The sequence below is a fragment of the Amblyraja radiata genome, chromosome 4 (assembly GCF_010909765.2).
Source record: "Amblyraja radiata isolate CabotCenter1 chromosome 4, sAmbRad1.1.pri, whole genome shotgun sequence".
Classification (NCBI taxonomy): Eukaryota; Metazoa; Chordata; class Chondrichthyes; order Rajiformes; family Rajidae; genus Amblyraja; species Amblyraja radiata.
The window spans coordinates 95,433,475-95,459,622 of NC_045959.1; the positions used below are offsets into that span (position 1 = coordinate 95,433,475).

The window sequence follows — 26,148 nt, forward strand, 5'->3', positions numbered from 1 at the left end:
GTTAAGATGCAATCCGTCCCTTTTGTACAGTTCCCCCTTACCCCAAAACAGATCCCAGTGATCTAAGAATCTAAATCCCTGCCCCGTGCACCAGTTCCTCAGCCACACGTTCAGGTCCCGTATCTCCCTGTTCCTGCTCTCGCCAGCACGAGGAACTGGAAGCAAACCGGAGATAACAACCCTGGAGGTCCTGCTTTTCAGCATTTTTCCGAGCTCTCTAAAGTCACGCTGCAGAATATTCATCCCCTTCTTTCCGACATCGTTTGTGCCGACATGCACTACCACTTCCGGATGTTCACCTTCGCCCTTGAGGATTTTCAACACTCTGTCCATGACATCCTGGATCCTGGCACCAGGAAGGCAGCACACCATCTTCGCATCCCGTCTGTTGCCGCAGAAACCCCTGTCCGTACCTCTCACAATGGAGTCTCCCACTACAATGGCGTTGCCTGCCTTAGGCCTTTTTGGTTTTGACTCAACAGCCCTATTCGCATCACAAGCCAGTCCGCCGCCCAATGTAAACACCTCTTCTGTCCCGACAGCTTCTAAGTGGGTGAACCTGTTCACAAGAGGTACAACACCCGGGGACGTTGGCATTCCATGCTTCCCTCCCGTTCTCACTGTCTCCCATCTTCTCTCTTCCAGATATATATCAATATTTATATTACATGCAAGCCCGCTACAAATATTTTTCATCACACCCTATTATTTCTTCCTCTCATATTAGCAAGGTCCATATTTTACCACTCTTTGGGTAAGGAGGGTTCTTTTAATTTCTCCCTAGATTTGGAGTGCTATATTTAACTTGTGGTTCCAAGTTTTGGATTCCACTAGGAATGGAAACAAATTTTCTGCCATAATGGTTTAATAATTGTGGGATTAACAAAACATTTCTGGTGTCAGATTATTTACTCATTCCCTGACCCCCACATTTTATCCATAGCCTCCACACCAGTGCTTTGAGCTAGGAGTGCCGCTTTCAGGTCAGAGTATAAGATTGTTGTAGGCATCAGCCTGCTAATGATGTGCTATAAGAGAACTTGCTTTCACGTTAAATTACATCAAATAGTGTCCAATCTTCAAAATCAGAAACTGCTGGGTCCAAGACGCTCCATCTGAACCTTCTTTCCCAATTCTGCCAAAGGGACTCAGACCAAAACTTATATTGTATCTCTTTTGACAAATGTGCCCGACTTGATGTGTGTTTCCAGATTTCCTGTGTTTATTTCAGATATCCAGCATCTGCAGAATTTTAATTTAATGCAGAGCATTAGTTGGCTTCACTCGCTCAAAATGAAACTGTGCGGTTGAAGCCCATGAGAAAACCAGAACAAATCTGAAAAAGGCTACGGTGCTATTCATCATCAGTAAAGAAAGGAGTGATCACTCACTGAGCTATCTGTGACCATACCTACTGCAAGTAGAGTTGAGGGCACTCACAGGGCTATGCCTGTCTTTTTGTGTAATACATGGAATAGTTTCAGTTCACATCGCACAGGTATTTTATCTGGTTAGACGCAGGAGGAGCCGGGCACGGAATCACCCCATAGAACCCAAAGCCTCCAAGTGGCGCAACCAGTCCCTCGGAACAGTTCTCCGGAGAACGTTCGAGTAAAATGGCCTCAGGCCTGCAAGACGGCAGTCTGGCATCAGTTCGACGAGGACGTCGACAAGGTGCTAGAAGCAACTGCGAAGGGAGATGTGGACCGAAGGCTGCGGACGATGACGACAATCATCATCAGCCTTAGCTGTGGAAAGGTTTTGAGCAGAGGCCACCGAAGAGCAACGTCCCCCCTTGGCTGAGCTGTGAACCATCCTGAGGAAGAAGCTGATGACCCTCCGTAGAGCTGAGTGGCACCGAAGACGCCGGAAGGAAAGAGCCGGGAAGCGAGCATCCTTCATAGCCAACCCCTTCGGCTTCACCAAACAACTACTCGGGCAGAAGCGCAGTGGGAGTTTGGCTTCCTCTAAGGAGGAGATCGACCGACACATCCAGATGACCTACAGTGACCCCGTGAGGCAGCAGGAGCTGGGCCAGTGCAACATCCTGATAAAACCGCCTCCACCCATCAAGGAGTTTGATAGTAGAGAGCCACTCCTGAAAGAGGTGCAGGATGTTGCGAAGAGAGCAAGATCCAGTTCAGCCCCTGGCCGGAGCAGAGTCCCCTACAGGGTTTACAAGAACTACCCCTTGTTACTGAAACGGCTGTGGAAGATCCTGAAAGTCATCTGGAGGAGAGGGAAAGTGGTGCAGCAGTGGCGAACCGCTGAAGGAGTCTGGATCCCAAAGGAAGAAGATTCCAAGAAGATCGATCAGTTCAGGATCATCTCCTTGCTAAGACTTGAAGGCAAGATCTTCTTCAGCATAGTGGCGAGGCGGCTGACTAAGTTCCTCTCCAACAATGGCTACATCGACAGCTCAGTGCAAAAGGGAGGCTTGTCTGCAGTACCGGGATGTCTAGAGGACACGGGAGTGGTGACCCAACTCATCAGAGAAGCCAGGGAGAACAAGGGAGACCTGACAGTGCTCTGGCTTGACTTGGCCAACGCCTACGGCTCCATCCTGCACAAGCTGATCCAGACAGTCATGGCCAGGCATCATGTGCTGGGCCAAGTGGCAGATCTCATCCTGGACTATTACAACCAGTTCAGCATGAGAGTCTCATCAGGGGCAGGAACATCAGAATGGCACAGACTGGAGGTTGGGATCATTACAGGTTGTACCATCTCTGTGATCCTTTTTGCCCTGGTGATGAACATGATTGTCCAGTCTGCTGAGCCAGAGTGCCGGGGCCCTCGGACCAAGTCAGGAGTGCGCCAACCACCCATCAGAGCCTTCATGGACGACCTGACTGTCACCACTGAGTCAGTGGCAGGAGGCAGGTGGATCCTGCAGGGGTTGTAGAAATTGATTGGATGGGAAAGGATGAGGTTTAAGCCAGGAAAATCAAGGTCACTGGTGCTGAAGGGCAAAGTCATGGACACGTTCCGCTTCAGCATCGAAGGGACACCAATCCCAACTGTCTCCGAAAGGCCAGTGAAGAGTCTTGGCAAGGTGTTTAACAGCAGCCTGAAGGATACAACATCTGTCCAGGCAACCTGTCAGGAGCTGGAGCTGGTTGCGAGCAGTGGACCGGTTGGGGCTTCCCGGCAAGTTCAAGGAATGGATTTACCAGTATGGTATCCTGCCAAGGATACTCTGGCCACTGCTTGTCTACAGTCCCAATATCCATCGTTGGATATCCGGTGGCGCTGTTGCTAGCTGCATCTGCCCACGGTCAGGCTGTCTTTTTTAATTTTGTTATGTTTAGAGTGTGTTTTTTTTTGTTTTTTTCAGTATTTTATGTGGGGAGGGAGCGGGTAGGGTAAGGGGGAAACTATCCAGTCGCTTCCAGGCGAGGGGATGCGACTATTATCCGAGTCGCGTCCTCGCCCCTCCCCCCCCCCCTCCCCTCGTGGCCTACCAGCTGGATTGGCGCGGCCTTTCCTGCCTGGACCGGACCAGAGCTTCAGCGGCGGCGGGGCACTGGAAAGATCACGGAGTGGGCGAGGTCTTCCTTGGAGCTCAGGAGTGTTTGGCCGCTTCTCCAACATCGCGGAGCTGTGGGTGTGGAGCTCCCAACGCGGGCTGCGCTGACTTTAACATCGCGGAGTCCTGGGACCCTTTGCCGGGGGTCACCAGCGCAAATCTTCGCCCGGCGCGGCCTGTGGACATCGGGAGCCGCGGACTCTGGTGGAAGTGGCTGACGAGAGGTTCCCGGCGAGAGGGCCTGAACATCGGGTCGCCCATAGCGGCGACTGCGGGGTGCTCGGGAGACCCCGACCACGGATGAACATTGGGGAACATCGGCGAGGAGGTTGACTGGAGTTTGGTTCCTTCCCTCACAGTGGGGAACTTTGGTGCCGCTGTGAGGATGTTCGTGTTGTGGACTACTGTGTTCTGTGTTTTTATTTTACCTTTTTGTATGACTAATGGAAAAATGATTTTGTTGTATCTTCATTGAAGACAATGACAATAAATTAAATTAAATCAAATCAAATCAAGAGAGATTGGAGAGGAAAGTCAGCAGATTTCTCAGGAGGTGGCTGGGACTGCCCAGGTGTTTTAGCAGCATCGCCCTTTACGGAAATAATACCAAGCTCCAGCTGCCCTTGAAGTCCCTGGAGGAGGAATTTCAGGTGACTCGGGCCAGAGAGGCGATGCTGTACAGGGACTCCAGTAACCCTAAACTGGCTCAGGCAGGGGTGGAGGTGAAAACTGGGAGGAAGTGAAGAGCCGGCGAAGGCGTGCTGCAAGCGGAGTCTCGGATACGCCACAGAGTCCTGGTGGGAACAGTGACTCGGGGAAGAGCAGGCCTGGGAATCTTCCCATCTCCCCAGTTCGACAAGGCCACGGGGAAGGAGGGGAGCAGGCTGGTCCAGGAGGAAGTGAGGGCAGTGGTGGAGGAGGAGAGGTATACCAGAGTGGTTGGCTTGAGGCAGCAGGGGGCCTGGACAAGTTGGGAAAAGGCCATGGACTGAGCTCTGGCAAGCTGAACCAAACCACATCGCATCAAGTTCCTGGTCCAGGCAGTGTATGATGTCCTGCCCAGCCCATCGAACCTCTTCATCTGGGGCAAAGCAGAATCTCCAGATTGCCCGCAATGCTCAGGCAAGGGGACGTTGGAAAACATCCTGAGCTGTTGCCCGAAAGCTCTTGGGCAGGGCCGGTACACCTGGCATCACGACCAGGTTCTCAAACCCATTGCAGAAGCCATCAGCATGGGAATCAGCAGTTGCAGACGTGCACGCCCCACCACCCAGATGATCACGTTTGTGCAGCTGCCAAATACCACAGCAGCCAGGAATCCGTCAGGAATCCTGGCGACTGCGCAGGACTGGCAGCTTTCTGGAGACCTGGTGAAACAGCTGAAGTTCCCACAGCACATTATCATGACCACCCTGAGGCCAGATATCCTCCTGGTCTCAGAGGCTACCAAAAACATTGTCTTGTTGGAACTGACAGTGCCATGGGAGGACCGTCTGGAGGAGGCCCACGAGAGGAAGATGACCAAGTATGAAAAGCTGGTCATAGACTGCTGTAAGCAGGGCTGGAAGGCAAGGTGTATGCCCATCGAGGTTGGCTGCAGAGGTTTTTCAGGGCAATCGCTCTACAAAGACTTGAGTGCACTGGGCATCAACGGAATGGCGAGGAGAAGGGCCATCAAGAACAGCAGGGTGAGGGTGTCTGATGCTGAAAGACCCGAAACACCCAATGTGTTCAAGAGCATCAATAGATGTATTTTTAGCAATACTCTGTTCCACTGCTTCAATGCTGTTTTGCTCATTGACTGCACAGGTGCTGCTTCCAGCATTCAGATACAAAACTCAAAAGGTTCATACCTTTTACTGCCATTTCCACCCTACCCTCACCTTCATATGGTAAATCTTCAACTCTTCCTTTTCCTTTCTAGATGTCTTCATCTCAGGGGATAGGCGAGCGACAAACATCCATTGCAAGCTCCCAGACTCCCACATCTATCTGGACTAACCTCTCCCCTACCCTGTCACATATTAGGGCTCCTGTCCATTCTCCAAAGCTTTTTCTTCATCGCATTTGCTCCAAGACAGGTGTCTCAATAATGTTTTCCATCTTTCTTAATCATGGCTACCCATCTACCATTTCGTGATTACATCTCATCTATAACCCACACCTTTGCTCTCATGGCTTCCCCACTTGGACACAATAAAAACAGGGCTCCCCGAATCCTTACCTTTCACCCTCTCAGTGGATCATTCTCCACAATTTCCAGCAGCACTAGCAAGAATCTACCAGCAGATGTGTATTCCCCTCTCATCTAGTTTCAACAGTTCAATGACATTGCTTCCTGGTCTGCCCTTCCAAACCCATCAACTACTCCTCTTCTAATAACACCCCCGTACAATAGAAACATGTCCTTTCACTTCTTCCCTTCCCACCACCCACAGACCCAAATAGCTTTTTCATGTGAAGTAATGACTTGCACTTCTTACAATCCAATATAGTGCATTTGGTGTTCACAATGAGGTCTCCTCGACTTTGGAAACGCCCAACACAAATGTGATGATTGCACAGTAGAGTAACCGCACCAAGTCACTGCAATGCCGTATGAGCAAGCGTGAAAATATTCCAAGATTCCTGAACCATGTGCCTGATAATTCTTCCCAGTCTTCATCCCCACACCATTCTCTCTCTGAAACTCCCTCCATTCCTCTATTGTCCCTTCAACTGTAACTCTTTCACTAATCCCGCCTCACTCTGACAATCAGACCAAATCAATGCCCCGACCAGCCCACTCCTCAGACCTCTCCAAATGTCCATCACACAATCTTCATAAGTGATAGGAGCAGAATTGGGCCATCGGTCCATCAAGGCTACTCCGCCATTCAAGCACGGCTAATCGATCTCTCCCTCTTAACCCCATTCTCCTGCCTTCTCCCCGTAGACACTGACATCTGTACTAATCAAGAATCTATCTATCCCTGCCTTATAAATATTCATTCTAACTTCACTCTAGCTTGAATCTTGCGCATACCCATAACCCTTTAATTCTAATCCACTCCATCAATCCTCAAGCCTCATCCCAACACATTTATTTCACAATTGCCAGTGTGCACGAGCACAGGAAGAGGCAACGCACTGCAATCCTCGAGTGTGGCAGAACACTTGAGCTTTCCCGCAGCAGTTCAAACCAAAAATAGTCACAGGCTAACTATTTCTATGGTAACATAAAAATTAAAAGTATTTGCAAAGCTCCAGTAAAGTTTAATCTAGCTGGTCTAATCTAATCAAGATGTAAAACGAGGTGAACAAACCTATCCCCTCGTAATGACATCCGGTGCTTTTCTACTATATTAAAAAAATGCATTATTAATCTGTCACTACTTTTAGTGTTTATGAATTATTAAACAAAGACCCCAAGACCCCCACCTCCTCCACTCGAGTATGACACATATTTTTCGAGCAGTATATGGCCTCTTCCTGCCTTACCAATTACGTGCCCACCTATGTGTTTTTTAATGCATTCAGGTATTTGGCACTACATCCCAAATACTCTGTCATCCGTAAAGATTGAAATTATGGTTTTGATTTCATATCCCAAATTGCTTGATAAAATGTTGAACCTGGTACCGATATCGACATGTGGAATACCAACTAAAAAGAACATCTAGTCCTATTTAACCTAGTCCTCTCCTCTGTTTGGGTTTATAACCAACTTGCTATCTATTCTACAACTTGCTCCTGACACCACATTTTCTGATCTTAGTCATATTGTACAATGTTTTTAAGATTTCATATATATTACGGCTGTAACATTCCCTTTATCCTCCCTGTTATTTCTTTAAGAAATTCAATAAAGTTGACGGAACCTTCCCCTTTTTGAAAATCAATGCTGATCATTTTATTTTTAGTTTCTAAATGTTTTTCTATTACCTCGTGAGAAAGGATTATCTTTCCAACCATTGACATTAAGTTGACGTCCATAGCTGCCAGGATTTGTTCTAGCATTCTTTTTAAATACAAGAATCCCATTAGCTGCCCACCAGTCCTCTTGCACTGTCTTTTTCCAATGAATTTTTATGTAATGCCTCTGCCATCACTTCCACGCCCATTTCAATAAGCATAGATGCAATCTATCCAGATCAGGGATTATATTCTTTTAAGATTAGTTTATCAGATATCACATTCCTCATATTAACCGAAACACAGCGGCAAAGGAATTATTCAATCTTTCTTCATCTTTGACAGTATCATCAGTGAATTTGCATGTTCTTTATAAATGCTTCCATATTACCTTCATTGTACTCTAACATCCATCCACTCATGTTTGCATTAATCTGTGGACTGTCATAGTCTTCATGAATTTGCATAATTTTCAATTTTATTTTCCCTAATCCCATTCTCAACTCCCTAAAATCATAAATTTTCCTCTTTTACTGGCATGTTCCCTACTTAGGCATTCTCAATTTTAACAAAGTATATTCCGCAATGGTCGCTTTTGTCGTGCTGTTCCTCTACACTTACTTCTCTTCATATTAGTTCATCTCCCATTATTAGGTCCTGTAGTATTACTCATGTTGGACTTTCAAAACACAGGGTAAGAAAGTAATTTGCACACAATATAAAAATTCAATTCACTACTTTTATGTTCCCTCCTCTTGTCAGGTTGTTTGGGGTATTTGAATCTCCTGTTATTACTTCATGATCGTTATTCATTTAACATATTCTTTCTCCATTTTGGGTTATTTTGCATCTATAAAATCCTTTTTCTAAATACATTCCAGTCTACAAGTCTGAAGAAGGGTTTTGGCCCGAAACGTTGCCCATTTCCTTCGCTCCATAGATGCTGCTGTACCCGCTGAGTTTCTCCAGCATTTTTGTGTACCTTCCAGTCTACAATGGTTAGGATACCTTTGTAATTTGCATTGAGACCACAATGCTAGGTGCATCAAGAGAGGGCTTTCTTTTACAAACCGTAAGGGTACCACTCAACATCTCAATAATTAATGGATTAGTTATTCATCAACTACCATACACTCTCTTACCAACACCCACATTAATTAATGTCTCAAAATTATCGATCATTATGTGCAACGGAGATGTGTGCAGCGATTTATCAAACATGTGTTGAAACATAAGTTAAATGCTGATTTATAAAAACACCCAAGGTTTCCTGGAATTGAACACAATGCTCCTGAGCAGTTTGCATTTAACTAACCACACTGGCATTTCCTAGGGTTTCAGAAATTCCACGAAGATAACAGTGGGGGTTGTGGGGTAGGGGAAGATGATAAGCTGGGCAGAGTTGGGATCAGGTGGGTGACAGAATTGGCTGCGTTTGAAAGTGAACAGGACAATGGCAATTGCAGCTCGGGCAACAGAAAAGGGCTAAAGGTGACCACAGACTGCATTTGAGCATTAGATACCTGATCTAAAGGTTATCAGGCCAAGAGATGTTATATCTTGAGCAGCTGAGATAGGGAACAGATTACCCTTTATACAGGAGATGTTTTGAACAATTCTTTGAAATCATATGTTCCTTTCATGAATATGATATATACATATAATTTATCAAAGAATGATATAATTCTTTGATTTCCTCCCAAGCTCTAAAGACGTACAGGTTTGTAGGTTTGTAGGTTAATTGGCTTCGGCAAAGATTGTAAATTGTCCCTAGTGTGTAGGATAGTGTTAAGGGCCTGTCCCACTTAGCTGTCTTTCGCGCGCCATTTATGCGACCTGCTAGCATGTGGGTAGCGTGTGGGTAGCACGGGGACGGGCGCATGGAGTGGTGTGGAGGAGTGTGGAGTGGCGTGGAGGAGTGTGGACTTCGTCCTGAACGAAAACTTCACGCGCCACCGGCCTGTCGCGTAACTGACGGCCAAAGTGTGACAGGCCAAAAGTGAGACAGGCGCAACGTCTCACCTCCAACAGCAGCAGAAACAGGCAAACGATCGTCAAACTCAGCCTGGGGCTCACGGCTGTGGCGGATCAGGATCCGCCCCCACTCCTACTCCCAGAGCAGGGCCAAGAAGATGGAAGATAGACACAAAATGCAGGAGTAACTCAGCGGACCAGCAGCATCTCTGGAGAGAAGGAATGGATGACGTTTCGGGTCAAGACCCTTCTTTCAGACTGAAGAAGGGTCTCGACCCGAAACATCATCCATTCCTTCTCTCCAGAGATGCTGCCAGTCCCGCTGAGTTACTCCTGCATTTTATGTCCATCTTCAAATGATGTCACTCGCTCCAGATGGCTGAGCGGGCGCATGGTGACGCTCACGACTCTCGCGCGACTGTCACTACCGGCCTGTCGTGCAAGTGACGGCCCAAGTGGGACAGGCCCTTTAGAGTACAGGGATCGCGGGTTGGCACGGACTCGGTGGGTCGAAGGCCCTTTTTCCGTGCTGTATCTCTAAACTAAACATAGCTTGCACATGATTCAATGCCCTTTTCTAATTTTCTCCTGGCATCTCAATCACCTTTTTTTTTACTACTATAAATCTTATTCATCCATTCCAGGCGAAAAATGACTGGAGAACGTCAGAATGTTCTGACATCAGAATGTAGAAAGCTGAAATTTGGAAGTCAAGCTCCAATGTCAAGAATGGAGTTTTTCCTACTTTATGTGTAATTGACCTAAATCTCCGAGTAATACTAGCAGCTTCATTTTTCCCTTTCATCCTTCTACTGCCATAAGTAACAAGCTATCTGACTGGACTATAGCAGACCCTAAATATCACCTTGGTATTTTATGCTGGTTTGCATTAGCTTTTCATACAAAACAGCAGCATTCTTTCCAATGATCTCCACTTAAGCATCCAAGCAGTTTGTATCTTGCACTGTGATGCATGCCCGTGTTTATTACAGCCATACATATCTTTGATTAAACAAGCAAGTAACCTCCATGTTATGTGATATTCTTGAAGTATTAAAAAACAAATTGGGGATATTATATTTTGCTTGGGCACTTTGCACCCCAGCGGTATGAACATTGACTTATCTAATTTCAAGTAGTCCTTACTTTCTCGTCCCCTTCTCAGCTCTCCCTCAGACCTCTGGCTCTACCTCTTCCTTTCTTCCTCCCGCCCCCCCACCCTCACATCAGTCTGAAGAAGGGTTTCGACTGGAAACGTTGCCCATTTCCTTCGCTCCATAGATGCTGCCTCACCCGCTGAGTTTCTCCAGCATTTTTGTCCACCTTTGGTGATATTATAATGTAGATTTCGTAATTTAAACCTATGCATGTGAAAAATGACCACACAGATGTGGAGCAGTACGGTGGCGCAGCGGTAGAGTTGCTGCCTTACAGCGCCAGAGAGCCAGGTTCAATCCTGACTACGGATACGTGTCTGTATGGAGTTTGTACGTTCTCCCCGTGATCTGCATGGGTTTTCCCGAGATCTTCGGTCTCCTCCCACACTCCACAAACGTACAGATTTGTAGATGAATTGGCTTGATGTAAATGTAAATTGTCCCTAGTATGTGTAGGATAGTGTTAATGTGCGGGGATCGCTGGTCGGCGCAGACTTGGTGGGCAGAAGGGCCTGTTTCCACGCTGTATCTCTAAACTAAACTAAATGACAACTCAATTATATTTCTACGCACTTTTCATCAATTTAGCTTAGCACAAAACAATCACCTCCCTTAACACAAAATGGAAAATCTTACCAAGAAGGTAACTGTGAAAAAATGTACATTGCACCTCAAACAAGATGTCCAATAATCATCAGTTGGCACGACCCCCAAGCCATGAGAATTATTGAGCCACCTAACCCACCAGTATTTAGGTTTCATTTCTCACAGATTCACTAGTGATCGGAACCTGTGAATCAGATTAGGGTTGAAGACCCTCTCCATAGACTGGGGCTCAAAAATCTGTGTTGACTGAGGGACTTCTCCTGTGGAGTGACGCTGTTCTTTGGATGAAAAGTCCATTCTTTCACTTGAATGCAAAAGATTATTTTACAGTACTTCAAAAATGACCAGGGTAGTTAATGAAACTGGCAAATTGCAGATACTGGAAATCTAAAATAGAAAGAGAAAATGCTGGAAAGGGAAACGTAAGATTTCAGGTCAAATACCATTTTTTTACTCAGAAAGCTAGCATAGATTTGATGGGCCAAGTGGTTTCATAATAGGGTGGAGATAGGAGATTGCATTTCTGATTGAATTCTGTGACTGTTGTTGTATCACAAGGATTGGTTTTAGGATTAATGGCTTGTTTAAACAGTGATGTACGCAACTATTTAAACGTTATGAAATTTGGTGGGGGAGATAGCAAGGAAGTTTGGAAGAATCAAAAGCATTCAGCACTGGAATAGACTCATTCTACCCACATCCATATTGACCATGATGCAAATCTATGATAATCCCATTTGCCCACATTAAACCTGTAATCCTTTCCATCTTTCCTATCCAAACATCTGTCCTAATGCCCTTTAAACATTGCATCGGTCTCCACAACCTCCTCTTTGTTTAAGATGTTCACCACTGCATGAAAAACATTCCTCAGATCTACTTTAAATTTCTCCCCTCTCACCTTAGTTCTGTGCCCTCTCGTTCAAACCAAAGATCCTATAGCGAGCAAGATAGATCACTCGACGAAAAAGACGTGGTACAGTCATGGGCAGATTCATGGGTAATTTTCGGCCCCATTTCCGTGACCGGCTTCCGTTTCTGCACCAAAGATCCCATAGCGGAGCAAAGATACTAGTGCGGAGATGGAAGCCGGTTACGGAAACATCCTCGTCAAAATCAAAGTTCTTAGGTAAAAATCTTCTCCTCATTTTCAGAATCATAATTTATTAACACAAACTTTTCCCCCGCAACGTTGATTACACTGTGAGTCGGGTCGGGTTACTGATATGGATGATAAAAGGCCCGCGTTCCGCTCCATTGCGTACTACACGCCAGCCCATTGCATTTAGAAAGAGTGGTCTATCTTGCTTCGCTATAGGATCTTTGGTTCAGACACCCCTGCCCCAGTAAACACAATTCTAAAATTTGTATGTCCTCAGAATTTTATAAACGTCTATAAAATCAACTTCAGGCCGCTACGTTCAGTGATAATAAACCCAGCCTATCCAATCTCCTCTTATAACCACAGCCCTCCATTTTAGCCAACATCCTGGTGAATCTCTTCTGCATTCTCTCTACCTCTTCCACATCCTTCTTGCAGTAAGGAGACCAGAATTGTACACAATACTCTGCAGGCTACAGCATGATATAAATCAACTGGAAGGTTGGATAGAACAATGGCAGATGGAATTTAATCCTAACAAATGTGATGCATTTTTGTGAAGGCAAGCAAGGGTAGGACATATACAATAAATCGTAGAGCCCCGGTGAGTGTTGATTAACAGAAACACCTCAGGGTTCAAGTATATAGATCCCCTGAAAGTGACAGCACACGTGGAAAAATTGTTGCAGAAGGCATTTGAAATGCTTGCCTTCAATGGCCTTGGCTTTGCATATAGAGTTTGGACGCCATGTTTACAGCTTTATATAACATTGGTTAGGACACACCTGGAGTATCTTGTGCAGTCGTGGTCACCACATTAGGAAGAAGGATGTAAATGTGCTGTACAGGGTGGAGAAGAAAGTTTCCAGAATGTTGCCTGGAGTGGAGCTTTTAAGAAGAGCATTTAAAAAGAGACAGAATCTACTGTATCCGCTGTTCCCGGTGTCAACTTCTCTACATCGGCAAGACCAAGTGATCGTTCCCCTGAACACCTCCGCTCAGTCCGTCTTAACTTACCTGATCTCCCGGTGGCTCAGCACTACAACTCTCCCTCCCATTCCCAAACTGACCTTTCTGTCCTGGGCCTCCGCAATTGTCAGAGTGAGGCCCAGTGCAAATTGGGGGAACAGCACCTCATATTTCACTTGGGTAGTTTACACCCCAGCGATATGAACATTGACTTCTCTAACTTCAGATAGCCCTTGATTCCTCTTCCCAGTTCTCCCACTAGTTTTGTGCCTTCCACCACAGTGATGAATGCAGTGGTAGATGTTTGTGTTAAATTTTGATTGTATATTGTGTGTTCTTTTTTTATTGCTGGATATTGCAAATTTCACCACTTTTCAAATTTCAAAATCACCATTTTAAATATTCACCTATTTCTAGCATTTTTTTTTAAATCAATGTTGTGCTAAAACTGAATATTTCACCCAGAGTGTTGTGAATCTGTGGAATTTTTCACCCAAAGAGTTGCAAATCTGTGGAATTCTCTGCCACAGAAGGCAGTGGAGGCCAATTCACTGGATGGTTTAGAGAGAGAGTTAGAAATAGCTCTTTGGGCTAACGGAATCAAGGGATATGGGGAGAAAGCAGGAACGGGGTAATAATAATAATAATAATGGATGGGATTTATATAGCGCCTTTCTAATACTCAAGGCGCTTTACATCGCATTATTCATTCACTCCTCAGTCACACTCGGTGGTGGTAAGCTACTTCTGTAGCCACAGCTGCCCTGGGGCAGACTGACGGAAGCGTGGCTGCCAATCTGCGCCTACGGCCCCTCCGACCACCACCAATCACTCACACACATTCACACACAGGCAAAGATGGGTGAAGTGTCTTGCCCAAGGACACAACGACAGTATGCACTCCAGGCGGGATTCGAACCGGCTACCTTCCGGTTGCCAGCCGAACACTTAGCCCATCGTGCCATCTGTCGTCCCATCGGTACTGATTTTTGATGATCAGCCATGATCATATTGAATGGCGGTGTTGGCTCGAAGGGCCGAATGGCCTACTCCTGCACCTATTTTTCTATTGCAAGCTGGTGGATACAACATTCACATGACTTTGTTGAGTTTCTTTCAGGGCCAGAAATGATATACTTATTGGCATAACATGAGGAAGAAATGACAGCTCTCAGCCAGAGTAGAGGCTGCTGAGAAAGTTGACGTCGTAAGCATAAAATCCAGGGCTTGGAATATATTGTAGAAAGCAATGATCTATCAGGAACAAGAAAAGTTATTTGCTGCCTGAACCAGATCGGGCATTGCAAGTATTACTTTCCTTCTCCACTCCATCTTGTCTTGCTAAAAACATCACATTCTTCTTTATACCCTTTGAACTTTCAGCAACAGTTTTCACTCTCTAGAAAATAACTATCAAATTTACAATTGCTATCAAGTCCTCAAACAAAGTGTCAATGTAAAACTGCTTAGTTTAGAGATACAGCGCAGAAACCTGCCCATTGGCCCACCAAGTCCACACTGACCAGCGATCTCTACACACTAACACTATCCTACACACATTAGGAACAATTTTACATGTACATTAAACAAATTAACCTACAATCCTGTACATCTTGGGAGTGTGGGAGGAAACCGATCTCAGAGACAACCCGCGCAGGTCACGGGGAGAACACACAAACTCCGAACAGACAGCAGCCGTAGTCAGGATTGAACCCGGGTCCCTGGCGCTGTAAGGCAGAAATTCTACCGCTGCGCCAACATGTCAGCAGTAGAGTTGTGTAGCAGTAGAGTCGTGTAGCACTATTACTAGAGCAAGCATGCAGGATAGGTTTGAACTGAAATAACACAATTGCCAGATTTAATTTACCTCAGATTCATCTGTGGACTCCTCATAGTTTTGAGTTTCCTGTAAAAGACAAACAGACTAGAATGAAAGCATTGCTTAATTAAAGAGAATATGATTTAGAAAATAGGGAAAAAACAAGGAAATGGGATCAAAGTACACTGCTTCAATGAAAATTCACCAACACAAGAATGGAAGGCAGGAAGCCACCTCCGGCACTACAAAGTAAAATGCATTTCCACTGCTGCAAATGAGTTTGGAGAGGTGTCATTATTTAGTATTTGGAATATTTAATAGTAAAAAGGGCATGGGGTGGCAAGAGGACTCTTGCTTCAATTTATTGGCTTATTACGCATTTAAGTGTAACTGCATTTTTGAGTGAATGCGCTATGCAACCTCTAATTACATCAAGTCTTGTTAAGTGTTTGACGGTCATTTTTAACCTTGGTGTAAAGTAGCATAGATTTGTACGATTTTGAGGTGATCAAATTCCCGATTCTACTATTGCAGACAGAGGAGGAGTGGATGAGCTTCAACCTGTCATTAAAAATAACATCCTGATAACCTTTCACTCATTGTGAATTGATCAAATGAAGAAGCCTTTTCTCCACCTCTTAACCCACCCAACCCACACCTGGTTAAGCTTAAAGAACAAGACAAACAGTTAACTAATTGGGAACTGAATAAAGCTTTGGCTTAAACTAAAGTTATTTAATATAGGCATTACATATCAATGTAAATCTAAAGAATGTAAGACGTTACCAAGAGAGTGTAATTTTACCATAGGTCCCCAAAGATTCACAAAGTACAATATCATAGCCAGAAAAACGAATGCACCAAAGATAATTTCAGTTTAAAATCAACATGAATCCTAGTTTGAAAATGATCTCCAAGATAATGGTGGAAAAAGTCTCCAATCACTTAAAGGAAAATACAACACCACAGTTAGTGAAAGTATTTTACAGCTCACGATTTGGCCGATTGATGGCCTGTTGTGTCATAGATCTTTCAAAGCATTGTTCAACGAGTGACAATACAGCATTCTGCTGAGAAGTTGACAGAAACCACAACAACATTTAGGATTTCCTCTAGGCCCTCATCTAAATTCAGCATCTGGATGTAGCACGTCTTCACTGGTTGGAAAATAACTTATTTGGGGATTAATTTGTTTTTTAGAATGGCTGAGATTTGTTTCAACATGATAGATGTCAATTTTACTTACCTCTCACAACCATACAGGGGACATGTCGCGGGTGACCTCTCACGACCATAGGAGACCTCTCACAACCATACAGCCTGTATGGTCGTGAGAGGTCTCCAAAGAGTCGTAGCGTCTTTCTGGTCGCCACTGAATTTTCAACATGTTGAAAATTTTCGGCAACCTATGACGGGTGCCGGCAGTCGCCAAAAAAGTTGCGTAAGTGGGACAGGCCCTCCACCCATGAATGTGGCTGGAAATGAGATGTTAAGTATTTCATCAGGCTTTTGGAGTAGCAAACAATGCTGGGAATTATAGAACAAAGAACACAGTGATGGAAAACCATCTGGTCAACAGCTGGTTTGTAAATGTGAGCATATAGTCTTGTGTTAACACAAAATTGGCTGTGCAGAGAACAAATATATAAGAATGGTTTGGGAACTGCCATCCTATGAGAGAAACAGTTTGATGAATTATAAAAGCACAAACAGGTATTCTGCTAATTACAGAAACACAATGGCTGAGGTAATTGTGCATTGCCACCAGCAAGAATTGGAAGAGGTTCACAGACCTATGAGGATAAGGGATTGGATATGTGACTACCAACATTTCAGGATCTTATGGGGGAAGAGTAATTAGATGCTATCCGAATGGAAACATAAACCTCTCATTCGTTTCCTTTTCTACCATTTGTATGGGGACCTTCACATTTAAGAATGTGTAGGAAGGAGCTGCAGATGCTGGTTTACGCCAAAGATCGACACAAAATGCTAGAGTAACTCAACGGATCAGGCAGCATCTCTGGAGAAAAGGAATAGACGACGTGTAGAGCTGTGCTTCATCCGGCAAATCATTACTTAGTTTCATTGGTAACCAAGCGTTCTTTCTGTTACACTTAGTATTAGCATTCTCTAATAGTTTATACTGTGGCTTTTGCTGTAGGACAACTTTAGGCTGTTGTAGGACAACTTGTTATATTTGATCTTATTTGATTGTGCACGCCAGGTTCATTGCATTAGTCGAAACAGGGCGGACCACGTGAAGGTTGCAATCTCCCACCCCGCTGGATCTATGAGATAGCTGCAGTAGCAAAGGCACACTGTGTTGGCCCTTCAAGTTCTCTGCTGACACTCGTCCAGAGGAAGGCTTCCCTTTAGTGTGAGCAAGCAGCTGACTGCTAGAGAGTGCGGTAAGGTGGATGCATAAGATTGCAGGGAAATTAAGACAGAGGGAAAGAAGCAAGAGAAGGACAAAGGTGCATGTGGGCAGTCAGTTTGAGATTTTGCCAAAGTAGATTGCGGGAGGAAAGAGCAGAGCAGGTGCAGGAAGGGGACAGCAGAGCATCAGAGGAAGGAAACATGTGGAGCAGGGAAAGGAAGGGACAAACGACAAGGTGCAAGGGAGAGTTGGAGAAGTATGGAATAGATGGACACTGAAGGGGAGGAGAATCAGAAATAGAGAATTCATAATGGGAATGGACAAGGAAACAGAAGGTGGGAACCCTGTGTGTACATGTGCACCTGCAGTTGTAAGCAGACCTGGTATCCAATCATTTTAGACCCTCTTACGACTTAGACAAAACCTAACAGTGACACGAGTACATCATGCCATGATCTGAGCTAGAGAACACGGTATGTATGTATATTCATAACAACCATGAGACACACAAGACTGTTAAGCTTACCAACATCTAATCCACTGTGTTATTACCATCAACCTGTCCCCAAAACAACAGGAGAAACAGATAGGCTACCACAAGAAAATCAATCGTGCATTTCGTAAGAACACTTAGGCTGTGGGCCGAGCATCAAAAATGCGTCTAGAAATAGGATTTCGTGACCCAAGTCACCAAACTACATGAAATTTTCACATATTGTGTAAAGTTTTTTATATAAATCACCCCTGAAACTCGATATGAAGAAGACTTGCACATTTTTATTAAATTAGAGAAAAACCGGAAAAATGTCGGTAATGTGTAGTCCAATCAAAGCACATTTAACATTGAGTTGTCTGCCAGTTGGCCAATCACGCGCTTTGTTTCAGGCTAGCACACAAAATGGCTGAAGGGGCTTCACAGATGCCTGTTTTACTGGAGATTCCGATGTGTTGTTCTGTGGAATAAATGTCGTGGAAACTTGCAGCAGGTAATTGTATTTAGTGGGAAAAGCATTAAAAAGGCTGAAGAAAGTGCTGCGAAGTGGATTAAAGTGCAATGTCCAGTCCCCACCCTGACTTTGGGGTGAACTTGGGGTGGGGACTGGACATTGTGCCTTCCCCCACTGTGGTATCCACTGTGGGGGGATGATTTTTTTGTCTAATGTAATCCTGTAAGTCTGTGTCCAAGATGGCTGCCGTGAAGAGAGAGTGGACGCTGGCGCGCTTTGGCTGCCGCTGCTCTCTCTTCACATTGTGTTTTTGATTTTCTGTTTTTGGATTGAATTCTGTGTTTAATTTGTGTCTCTGTGATGTCTTTATTACTTATTTTATTCTGATTATATGTTTTTATTCCTATTAATCTATGTAAGGTGTCCTTGAGATGTCTGAAAGGCGCCCATTAAATAAAATTTATTATTATTATTATTAAGAAAGCCTTGAAAGTCCTTGCTGATGTGCTGGAACACAAAAAGGCCCCCATGAATCAACTCTAACTGAAAGGTAAGACTAGAGTCTGAATTTATGAAAATCTATCTGTATGGACTTTAATTAATTTAATTGCACCCTTTATAATGTGAATAAATTAATTCATTCATTCCTTATTCATTCACTCACTCACTTACTCATTCATTCATTCATTCATTCATGAAATTGCGGGCCTAAACTATAACACAGTCAATTAAACATTTTTACTAATGCCAGCCTGTTGTAGAGTAATAAGTCTTTAACAGCTAATCTCGGAGCTGCCTGCGAAAACTTACCGGGAAAAAGTGCTCCGACCGCGGGGCCTAGGTACTCGCGGTAAAGTGAAGCCGCGGTCTCAATTAATAAGCGGCCGATTCGCGATCGCGGAGCTGTGGATCATCTCCGCGGGCGGGGGGGGGGGGAGGCTGTACATAGTGCCGTCTGTAGCGGTCGTTTTCAGACCCCGATAACGGGAGAAAAACGGTGGGATATCGATCGCTCTTTACCGCGAGTACCTAGGCCCCGCGGTCGGAGCACTTTTTCCCGGTAAGTTTTCGCAGGCAGCTCCGAGATTAGTTGTTAAAGACTTATTACTCTACAACAAGCTGGCATTAGTGACAATGTTTAATTGACTGTTATAGTCTAGGCCCTCAATTTCATGAATGAATGAATGAGTAAGTGAGTGAGTGAATGAATAAGGAATGAATAAATGACTGAATCAATGAATTAATGAATGAATGAATTTATTCACATTATAAAGGGTGCAATTAAATTAATTAAAGTCCATACAGATAGATTTTCATAAATTCAGACTTTAGTCTTACCTTTCAGTTAGAGTTGATTCATGAGGGCCTTCTTTGTGTTCCAGCACATCAGCAGGGACTTTCAAGGCTTTCTTGCACTTTAATCCACTTCGCAGCACTTTCTTCAGCCTTTTTAATGCTTTTCCCACTAAATACAATTACCTGCTGCAAGTTTCCACGACATTCACAGACATCTGTGAAGCCCCCTCAGCCATTTTGTGTGCTAGCCTGAAACAAAGCGCGTGATTGGCCAACTGGCAGACAACTCAATGTTAAATGTGCTTTGATTGGACTAAAAAATTCCCAACATTTTTCCGGTTTTTCTCTAATTTAATAAAAATGTGCAAGTCTTCTTCATATCGAGTTTCAGGGGTGATTTATATTAAAAAAATGTACACAATATGTGAAAATTTCATGTAGTTTGGTGACTTGGGTCACGAAACTGCAGGATAAAGCTCCTCGGCCCACAGCCTAACTGCATAAAAAGCTAATCAAACAGAGTCTTGCATAGAAGCTGATGATCCCTATAAAAGAGAGCCATAGTGGATTGACCTGAAGTCCGTCAGAATTCGCAGCTGTGAAGAGGCTCTTTGACTTCCCTATCGGAGAAGATCAGGACTGGTTTAATAGATTGTAAACTCAAACACATTTCGTGGGCAATGAAACTGCTCTGAAAGAACCTAAAAGCCAAGAAACAACAGAAAAATTGTTATAGACTATAGAAACATTTGAAATAACCACTGCACATGTGAATTCTTTATCTTTGATCAGACCACCTAGAGCCCAGTCTATTGACAATCAAGGTCAGGGATTGTCAGCATCTGCTGGAAGGACACTTCAAAGAAGTTCCTAGCCATAATTTTGTGGCTGCTGCAAGACCCGATAGCCCTCTCCTTCATTTTGCATCCTGTTCCAGTCTTGCCATCACCCCCTAACCAACTGGTTGTCGATATAGCAAATACCAACAAAAAAAGCACACGGCCTCACAAAGAGACTTTAAAACTTTACGATGATCCTCATTGTCCAGTCTCCAACATCCAAAAATAATAGGATCTGCTCAGAGGCACTACAACTGTGACATATACTGTTTTACAACTGTGACTATAACTACAGAGAAATTCCCTGTTGATTGCCACAGAAAATATCAACACAAGTTTAAGAAAGAACTGCAGATGCTGGAAAAATCAAAGGTAGACAAAAATGCTGAAGATGGGTCTCGACCCAAAACGTCACCTATTCCTTTGCACCATAGATGCTGCCTCACCCGCTGAGTTTCTCCAGCATTTTTGTCTACCTAAAATCAGCACAAGGGTCTTTCCCCGAATGCCTCCAAACAACAGCAGCAGCAGCACAGCTGCTCCTCAAATCATGGAGATGATCCTGTAGAATGATCCTGATGCCAAAAGCTGAGACAATTCTCCCCTTGTGCAAGTAAAATAAATTTACTGTTGATGGTTAAATATGAGTCCTTAAGTCTTATTACAGGTTGTGACTTCGACAATCCTGTACACCTAAAGATACAGTAGGCATCTTCACTATACAACAAGCAAGATGCAGTGAGCACCATCCACAGTGCATGACAATTACTGACACAAACACCCACCCCAAAGGTTTATGGCTTTGGTTCAATCAATAAGGACTGCAAAAAATAAGCATCAAGGTAGTTGTCATGAGAAATATGTCTCCACGATGGCATTAATCAACCCAGTATTCTGTCAGGCCAACATGCCTTTTATTGAGGATCTAATTAATTCAGTCGACATTGATGCCAGACTCCAAAAGCTGATACTTTACCCTCAAGAGTAAAATTTACTTTAGTTCTCAAGACCTGTGCAGACCAACTGGCGGGAGTTTTTGCAGATATTTTCAACCTCTCACTTCTGAGGTCTGAGGTTCCCACCTGCTTTAAGAGGGCGTCAATAATACCGGTGCCCAAGAAGAGTAAGGTGACGTGCCTCAATGACTATCGTCCAGTGGCACTAAAGTCTGTGGTGATCAAGTGCTTTGAGAGGTTGGTTATGGTGCACATCAACTCCCACCTCGACAAGAACCTCGACGCACCACAGTTCGCATACTGCCACAACAGGTCAACGGAGGATGCAATTTCACTGGCTCTCCACTTCGCATTGGACCACTTGGACAATAAAAATACTTACGTCAGGCTGTTGTTTGTAGACTACAGCTCGGCATTTAATACCATCGTCCCTTCCAAGCTGGTTACCAAGCTCACGGAACTGGGCCTCTGCGCATCCTTCTGCAATTGGATCCTCGACTTCCTCATCCACAGACCACAGTCTGTTCGAATTGGTGGAAACACTTCATCCTCAGTAACAATTAGTACGGGATCGCCTTAAGGCTGCATGCTCAGCCCCCTGCTATACTCACTCTATACCCATGACTGCGTAGCCGGACATAATGTGAACTCCATCATCAAGTTCGCCGACGACACCACTGTTGGTGGACGAATCACAGATGGGGACGAGTCAGAGTATAGAAGTGAAATTGACTGACTGACCAAATGGCGCCAGCACAACAACCTGGCTCTCAACATCAGTAAGACCAAGGAACTGATTGTGGGCTTTGGTAGGGGAAGGATGAGGACCCACAATCCTGTTCAAATCAATGGGACGATGGTGGAGAGGGTCAATAACTTCAAATTCCTAGGGCGTGCATATTTCCAAAGATCTTTCCTGGACCCAGCACACCGATGCAACATTAGCGACTCTATTTCCTGAGAAGATTACGGAGATTCGGCATGTCGAAGAGGATTCTCCTAAACTTCTGCAGGTGCCCAGTAAAGAACATTCTGACTGGTTGCATCGTGGCCTGGTTTGGCAACTTGAACGTCCAGGAACGAAAAAGACCACAAAAAGTTGTGACCACTGCCCAGTCCATCACCATCACCGTCGAAGGGATCTATCGTAGTCACTGCCTCAAAAAGGCAGCCAAAATCATCAAGGACCCACACCATCCTGGCTACACACTCATTTCACCATTGCCATCAAGAAGAAGGTACAGGAGCCTGAAAACTGTAACATCTAGGTTCAGGAACAGCTTCTTCCCGACAGCCATCAGGCTATTAAACACAACAATGAATAAGCTCTGAACTGCAAAAGAATATATTATTATTGCACTATATTTGTTATTTATTGAGCTTTTTCTTTTTTTCTCTTCCCCGTTATGTACTATGTTTACATATTCACATATTCTGTTGTGCTGCAGCAAGTAAGAATTTCATTGACCCATCCGGGACATATGACAATAAAACACTCTTGACTAAAGGAAGATAAAAAGTGGATTTTTTCAGCAGGTCAGGTAGCATCACTGGCAACATGTGCATGAGGAAAATGTGGATGCAGGTTTACACAAGTTCAAGTTAGTTTATTGTCATGTGTCCCTGATAGGACAATGAAATAGGCATAAAATGCTGGAGTAACTCAGCGGGACAGGCAGCATCTCTGGAGAGAAGGAATGGGTGACGTTTCGGGTCGAGGCCCTTCTTCAGTCTTCAAACCCTTCTATCCTTAGATGCTGCCTCTGTGTCCGTGTTGCATGTCAGTGGGTCCCTTCAGAATCCACAGCCGAGAGTGGAAAGCAAGTTATCCAGGTTCTGGTTGATTACTCGACCCCAGACAGCCCGTGAAGAGATAGGCAGTTGTGTTTAAACAAAAAAGAACGATTACTCTTCAGAAACGGCAACACAACGGGAAAGGCGCATCTTTACAGCAGCGATTGTTGAAGTGAGTGTGGAAGGGACGGGCAGGGATGGCCGCAGCCCACGGTAGTGTTGTGGGACTCGACTAAAACTCTACACCGAGGGATGACCGCATCCTCCAGGCCCCAACCCACCCTCCATTCCTCCCCTTTGAACAGCCGCTCGGTTTCACGCACACGACTTGCTCTGAGAAGGAGGGGATGGAGCACAGCCTGGAGTCGCTCTGTTTACCTGCTCCACTTCCGCCATGGTGATGTTGCTGGGGAGGGAGGCCCGGCGGCACGTGACCACCACCGCCGACTGCGACTGCGCACGAACCCGCGCCGCCTCATGGGAGTTGTAGTCCGCATAAAGGAAAACGTCAGAGCAGACAACAAGGAACACATTGAGTTACTCCAACAGGTAGACACATACAACATGCTGGAGTAACTCAGCAGGACAGGCAGCATCTCTGGGGAAAAGGAATGGGTTGATACCCTTCTTCAGACTGGTTAGGGATAAGTGAAACATTAGATAAAGAACAATGAATGAAAGATATGCAAAAAAAAGTAACGATGATTAAGGAAACAGGCCATTGTTACTTCAATACCGTCTTTCATTCATTTGTTCTATTTCAATATCTTTCATTCATTTGTTTTATTGTTGTTTTATTTTCATTCATTAACCCATTCTTTCTATCCAGAGAAGCTGTCTGAAGAAGGGTTTCGGCCCGAAACGCCGCCTATTTCCTTCGCTCCATAGATGCTGCTGCACCCGTTCAGTTTCCCCAGCAATTTTGTGTACCTTACGCTGTCTGACCTGTTGAGTTACACCCGGAATATTGGGCTATCTTCTTGGTTTTCTTGGTTTCATGGTCCTCCAAAATATTCCAAATGGAATTTAAACTGGAGGTTTAAACCAGCATCTGCTGTTCCTTCCTCCACACTCTTTCATCCATTTGTTCTATATCCATCTCTTTCATTCATTTGTTCTACATCTCCATACATCACCGTTTATATCTCTCATTTTTCCCTTTCCCCTGACTCTTAGTCTGAAGAAGGGTCTCGACCTGAAACGTCACCCATTCCTTTTCTCCAGAGATGCTGTCTGATCTGCGGAGTTACTCCAGATTTTTGTGTCTATCTTTGGTCCTGCTTCAACTACCTCTTCTGGCAACTTATTCTGTATACTCACCACCCCCGAGAGAAGAAAGTTGGGCCTCAGGTTCCTCTATTAAATCTTGCCTTAAATCCATGTCCTCTGGTTCTTGATTCCCCTACCCCAGATAAAAGACTGCATTCACACTATCTATGCCTCTCATGATTTTATATGATTGCAACAATGGGTTACAAAAAACAGTACAACGCTTTGGAGTAACTGAATGGGTCAGACAGCATTGCCGGAGTATATGGATTCGACGTTTACTTCACCGTGGCGGTAGAGTTGCTGCCTTACAGCGAATGCAGCGCTGGAGACCCGGGTTTGATCCCGACTGCGGGTGTTGTCTGTATGGAGTTTGTACGTTCTCCCCGTGATCTGCGTGGGTTTTCTTCGAGATCTTTGGGTTCCTCCCACACTCCAAAGACGCACAGGTTTGTAGGTTAATTGGCTTGGTAAATGTGAAAATTGCCCCTAGTGGGTGTAGGATCGTGTTTAAATTGCGACTTTGTCCTCCTAACGTATGCGACAACCAGTGATGGTACTTATTTGTCAAAGATACAGATACAGTCGATTCAGGAAAACTCTGGAACTTTGTACAAATACTGCTGAAGCCCAGAAAGTAGCAACATTAAAGAGGTACAGATTTTTTCTCACTTAAGATTGGTGTGACGAAGTACTTTCTGACATCACTCCTGCACATCCTGCCTCTAATTCTGTATCGAAGCAAGGAACTGCAGATGCTGGTTTACAAAAAGAAAGACAAAATGCTGGAGGGTCAGGTGCAATTTGTGAAATCAGCGGAAGGACTATGGGTGCATGGACAGGTGACTTTTTGGGGCGGGACCTTACGTCAGCCTGACTGTGGTGGAAGGGGGAAGAAAGCTGGAAGAGCGGAGAGGTTGGGACAAAGCCTAACAAGTGATAGGTGGATACTGGTAAGAGAGGTTTTCAATTGGCAGATGGTTGAACAAAGACCAGTGATGAAAAGTAAAAAAGTGTGAGTTCAGATGATAGGAATAGAAGAGGCATGAGAGCAAGGCCATACACAAACTGAAGCAAACAGCGCCTCGTATTCCACTTGGGTAGCTTACAACCTAATGATACGAACAGTGAATTCAGTAATTTTGGGTGAATAATCTACGAACAAACCCACCCCTGCTTCCCAATGCCCTACCCGGAAGTGGCGGCGCTGCCCTGCAGCTGCGGCTTGCCTGCAGTCCGTTTGTCTTTGATTTTTTTTTTTTTTTTTCTTTTGTCCTGTTGTTTTAGTTTATTTCGTTTATTTTAGTTGGGGGGGGGGGAGAACTTGTTTTTAATCTCTTCCTTCGGGGGGGGATGCGACCTATTCTTGTCGTATCCCCCGTCTGCACTGAGGCCTAATCGCGGAGCTAGCGGCCTCCAACTGGGACCGACCTCGAGGCTCTGGAGGCAGTGCCAGGACTTACCAAAGCGGGGCTGGCCGACTTCGGAGGCTCGGCTGCGGGCCCAGTGGACTCGGCCGTGGGCCCAGTGGATGACATCGTCGGGAGCTCGCAGGTCCCAGGTTGGTGACCGATTCTCCGGAGCTCCCGCAACAACAGCTTCGGCCGCTGGACTGGA

At 44.9% G+C, this 26,148-nt stretch overlaps 1 protein-coding gene across 3 annotated transcripts in view; it reads right to left on the reverse strand.

Annotated features, from left to right (window-relative positions):
* vps41 (VPS41 subunit of HOPS complex) overlaps positions 1-23,717 on the reverse strand; it is a 179,073-nt gene extending 155,356 nt beyond the window's left edge. The window contains exons 1-2 of one of the 3 annotated variants that reach the window (XM_033019969.1): positions 23,641-23,693; positions 15,099-15,137 (exon numbers count right to left, since the gene is read on the reverse strand). In XM_033019969.1, the coding sequence (XP_032875860.1) occupies positions 15,099-15,137; positions 23,641-23,658 (57 nt within the window). In that variant the 5' untranslated portion in view covers positions 23,659-23,693. Of the gene's footprint in view, positions 1-15,098; positions 15,138-23,640 lie in introns of all 3 variants that reach the window. The other 2 variants (XM_033019972.1, XM_033019971.1) reach the window with 2 other exon arrangements.
* Between the last annotated feature and the right edge of the window lie 2,431 nt (positions 23,718-26,148).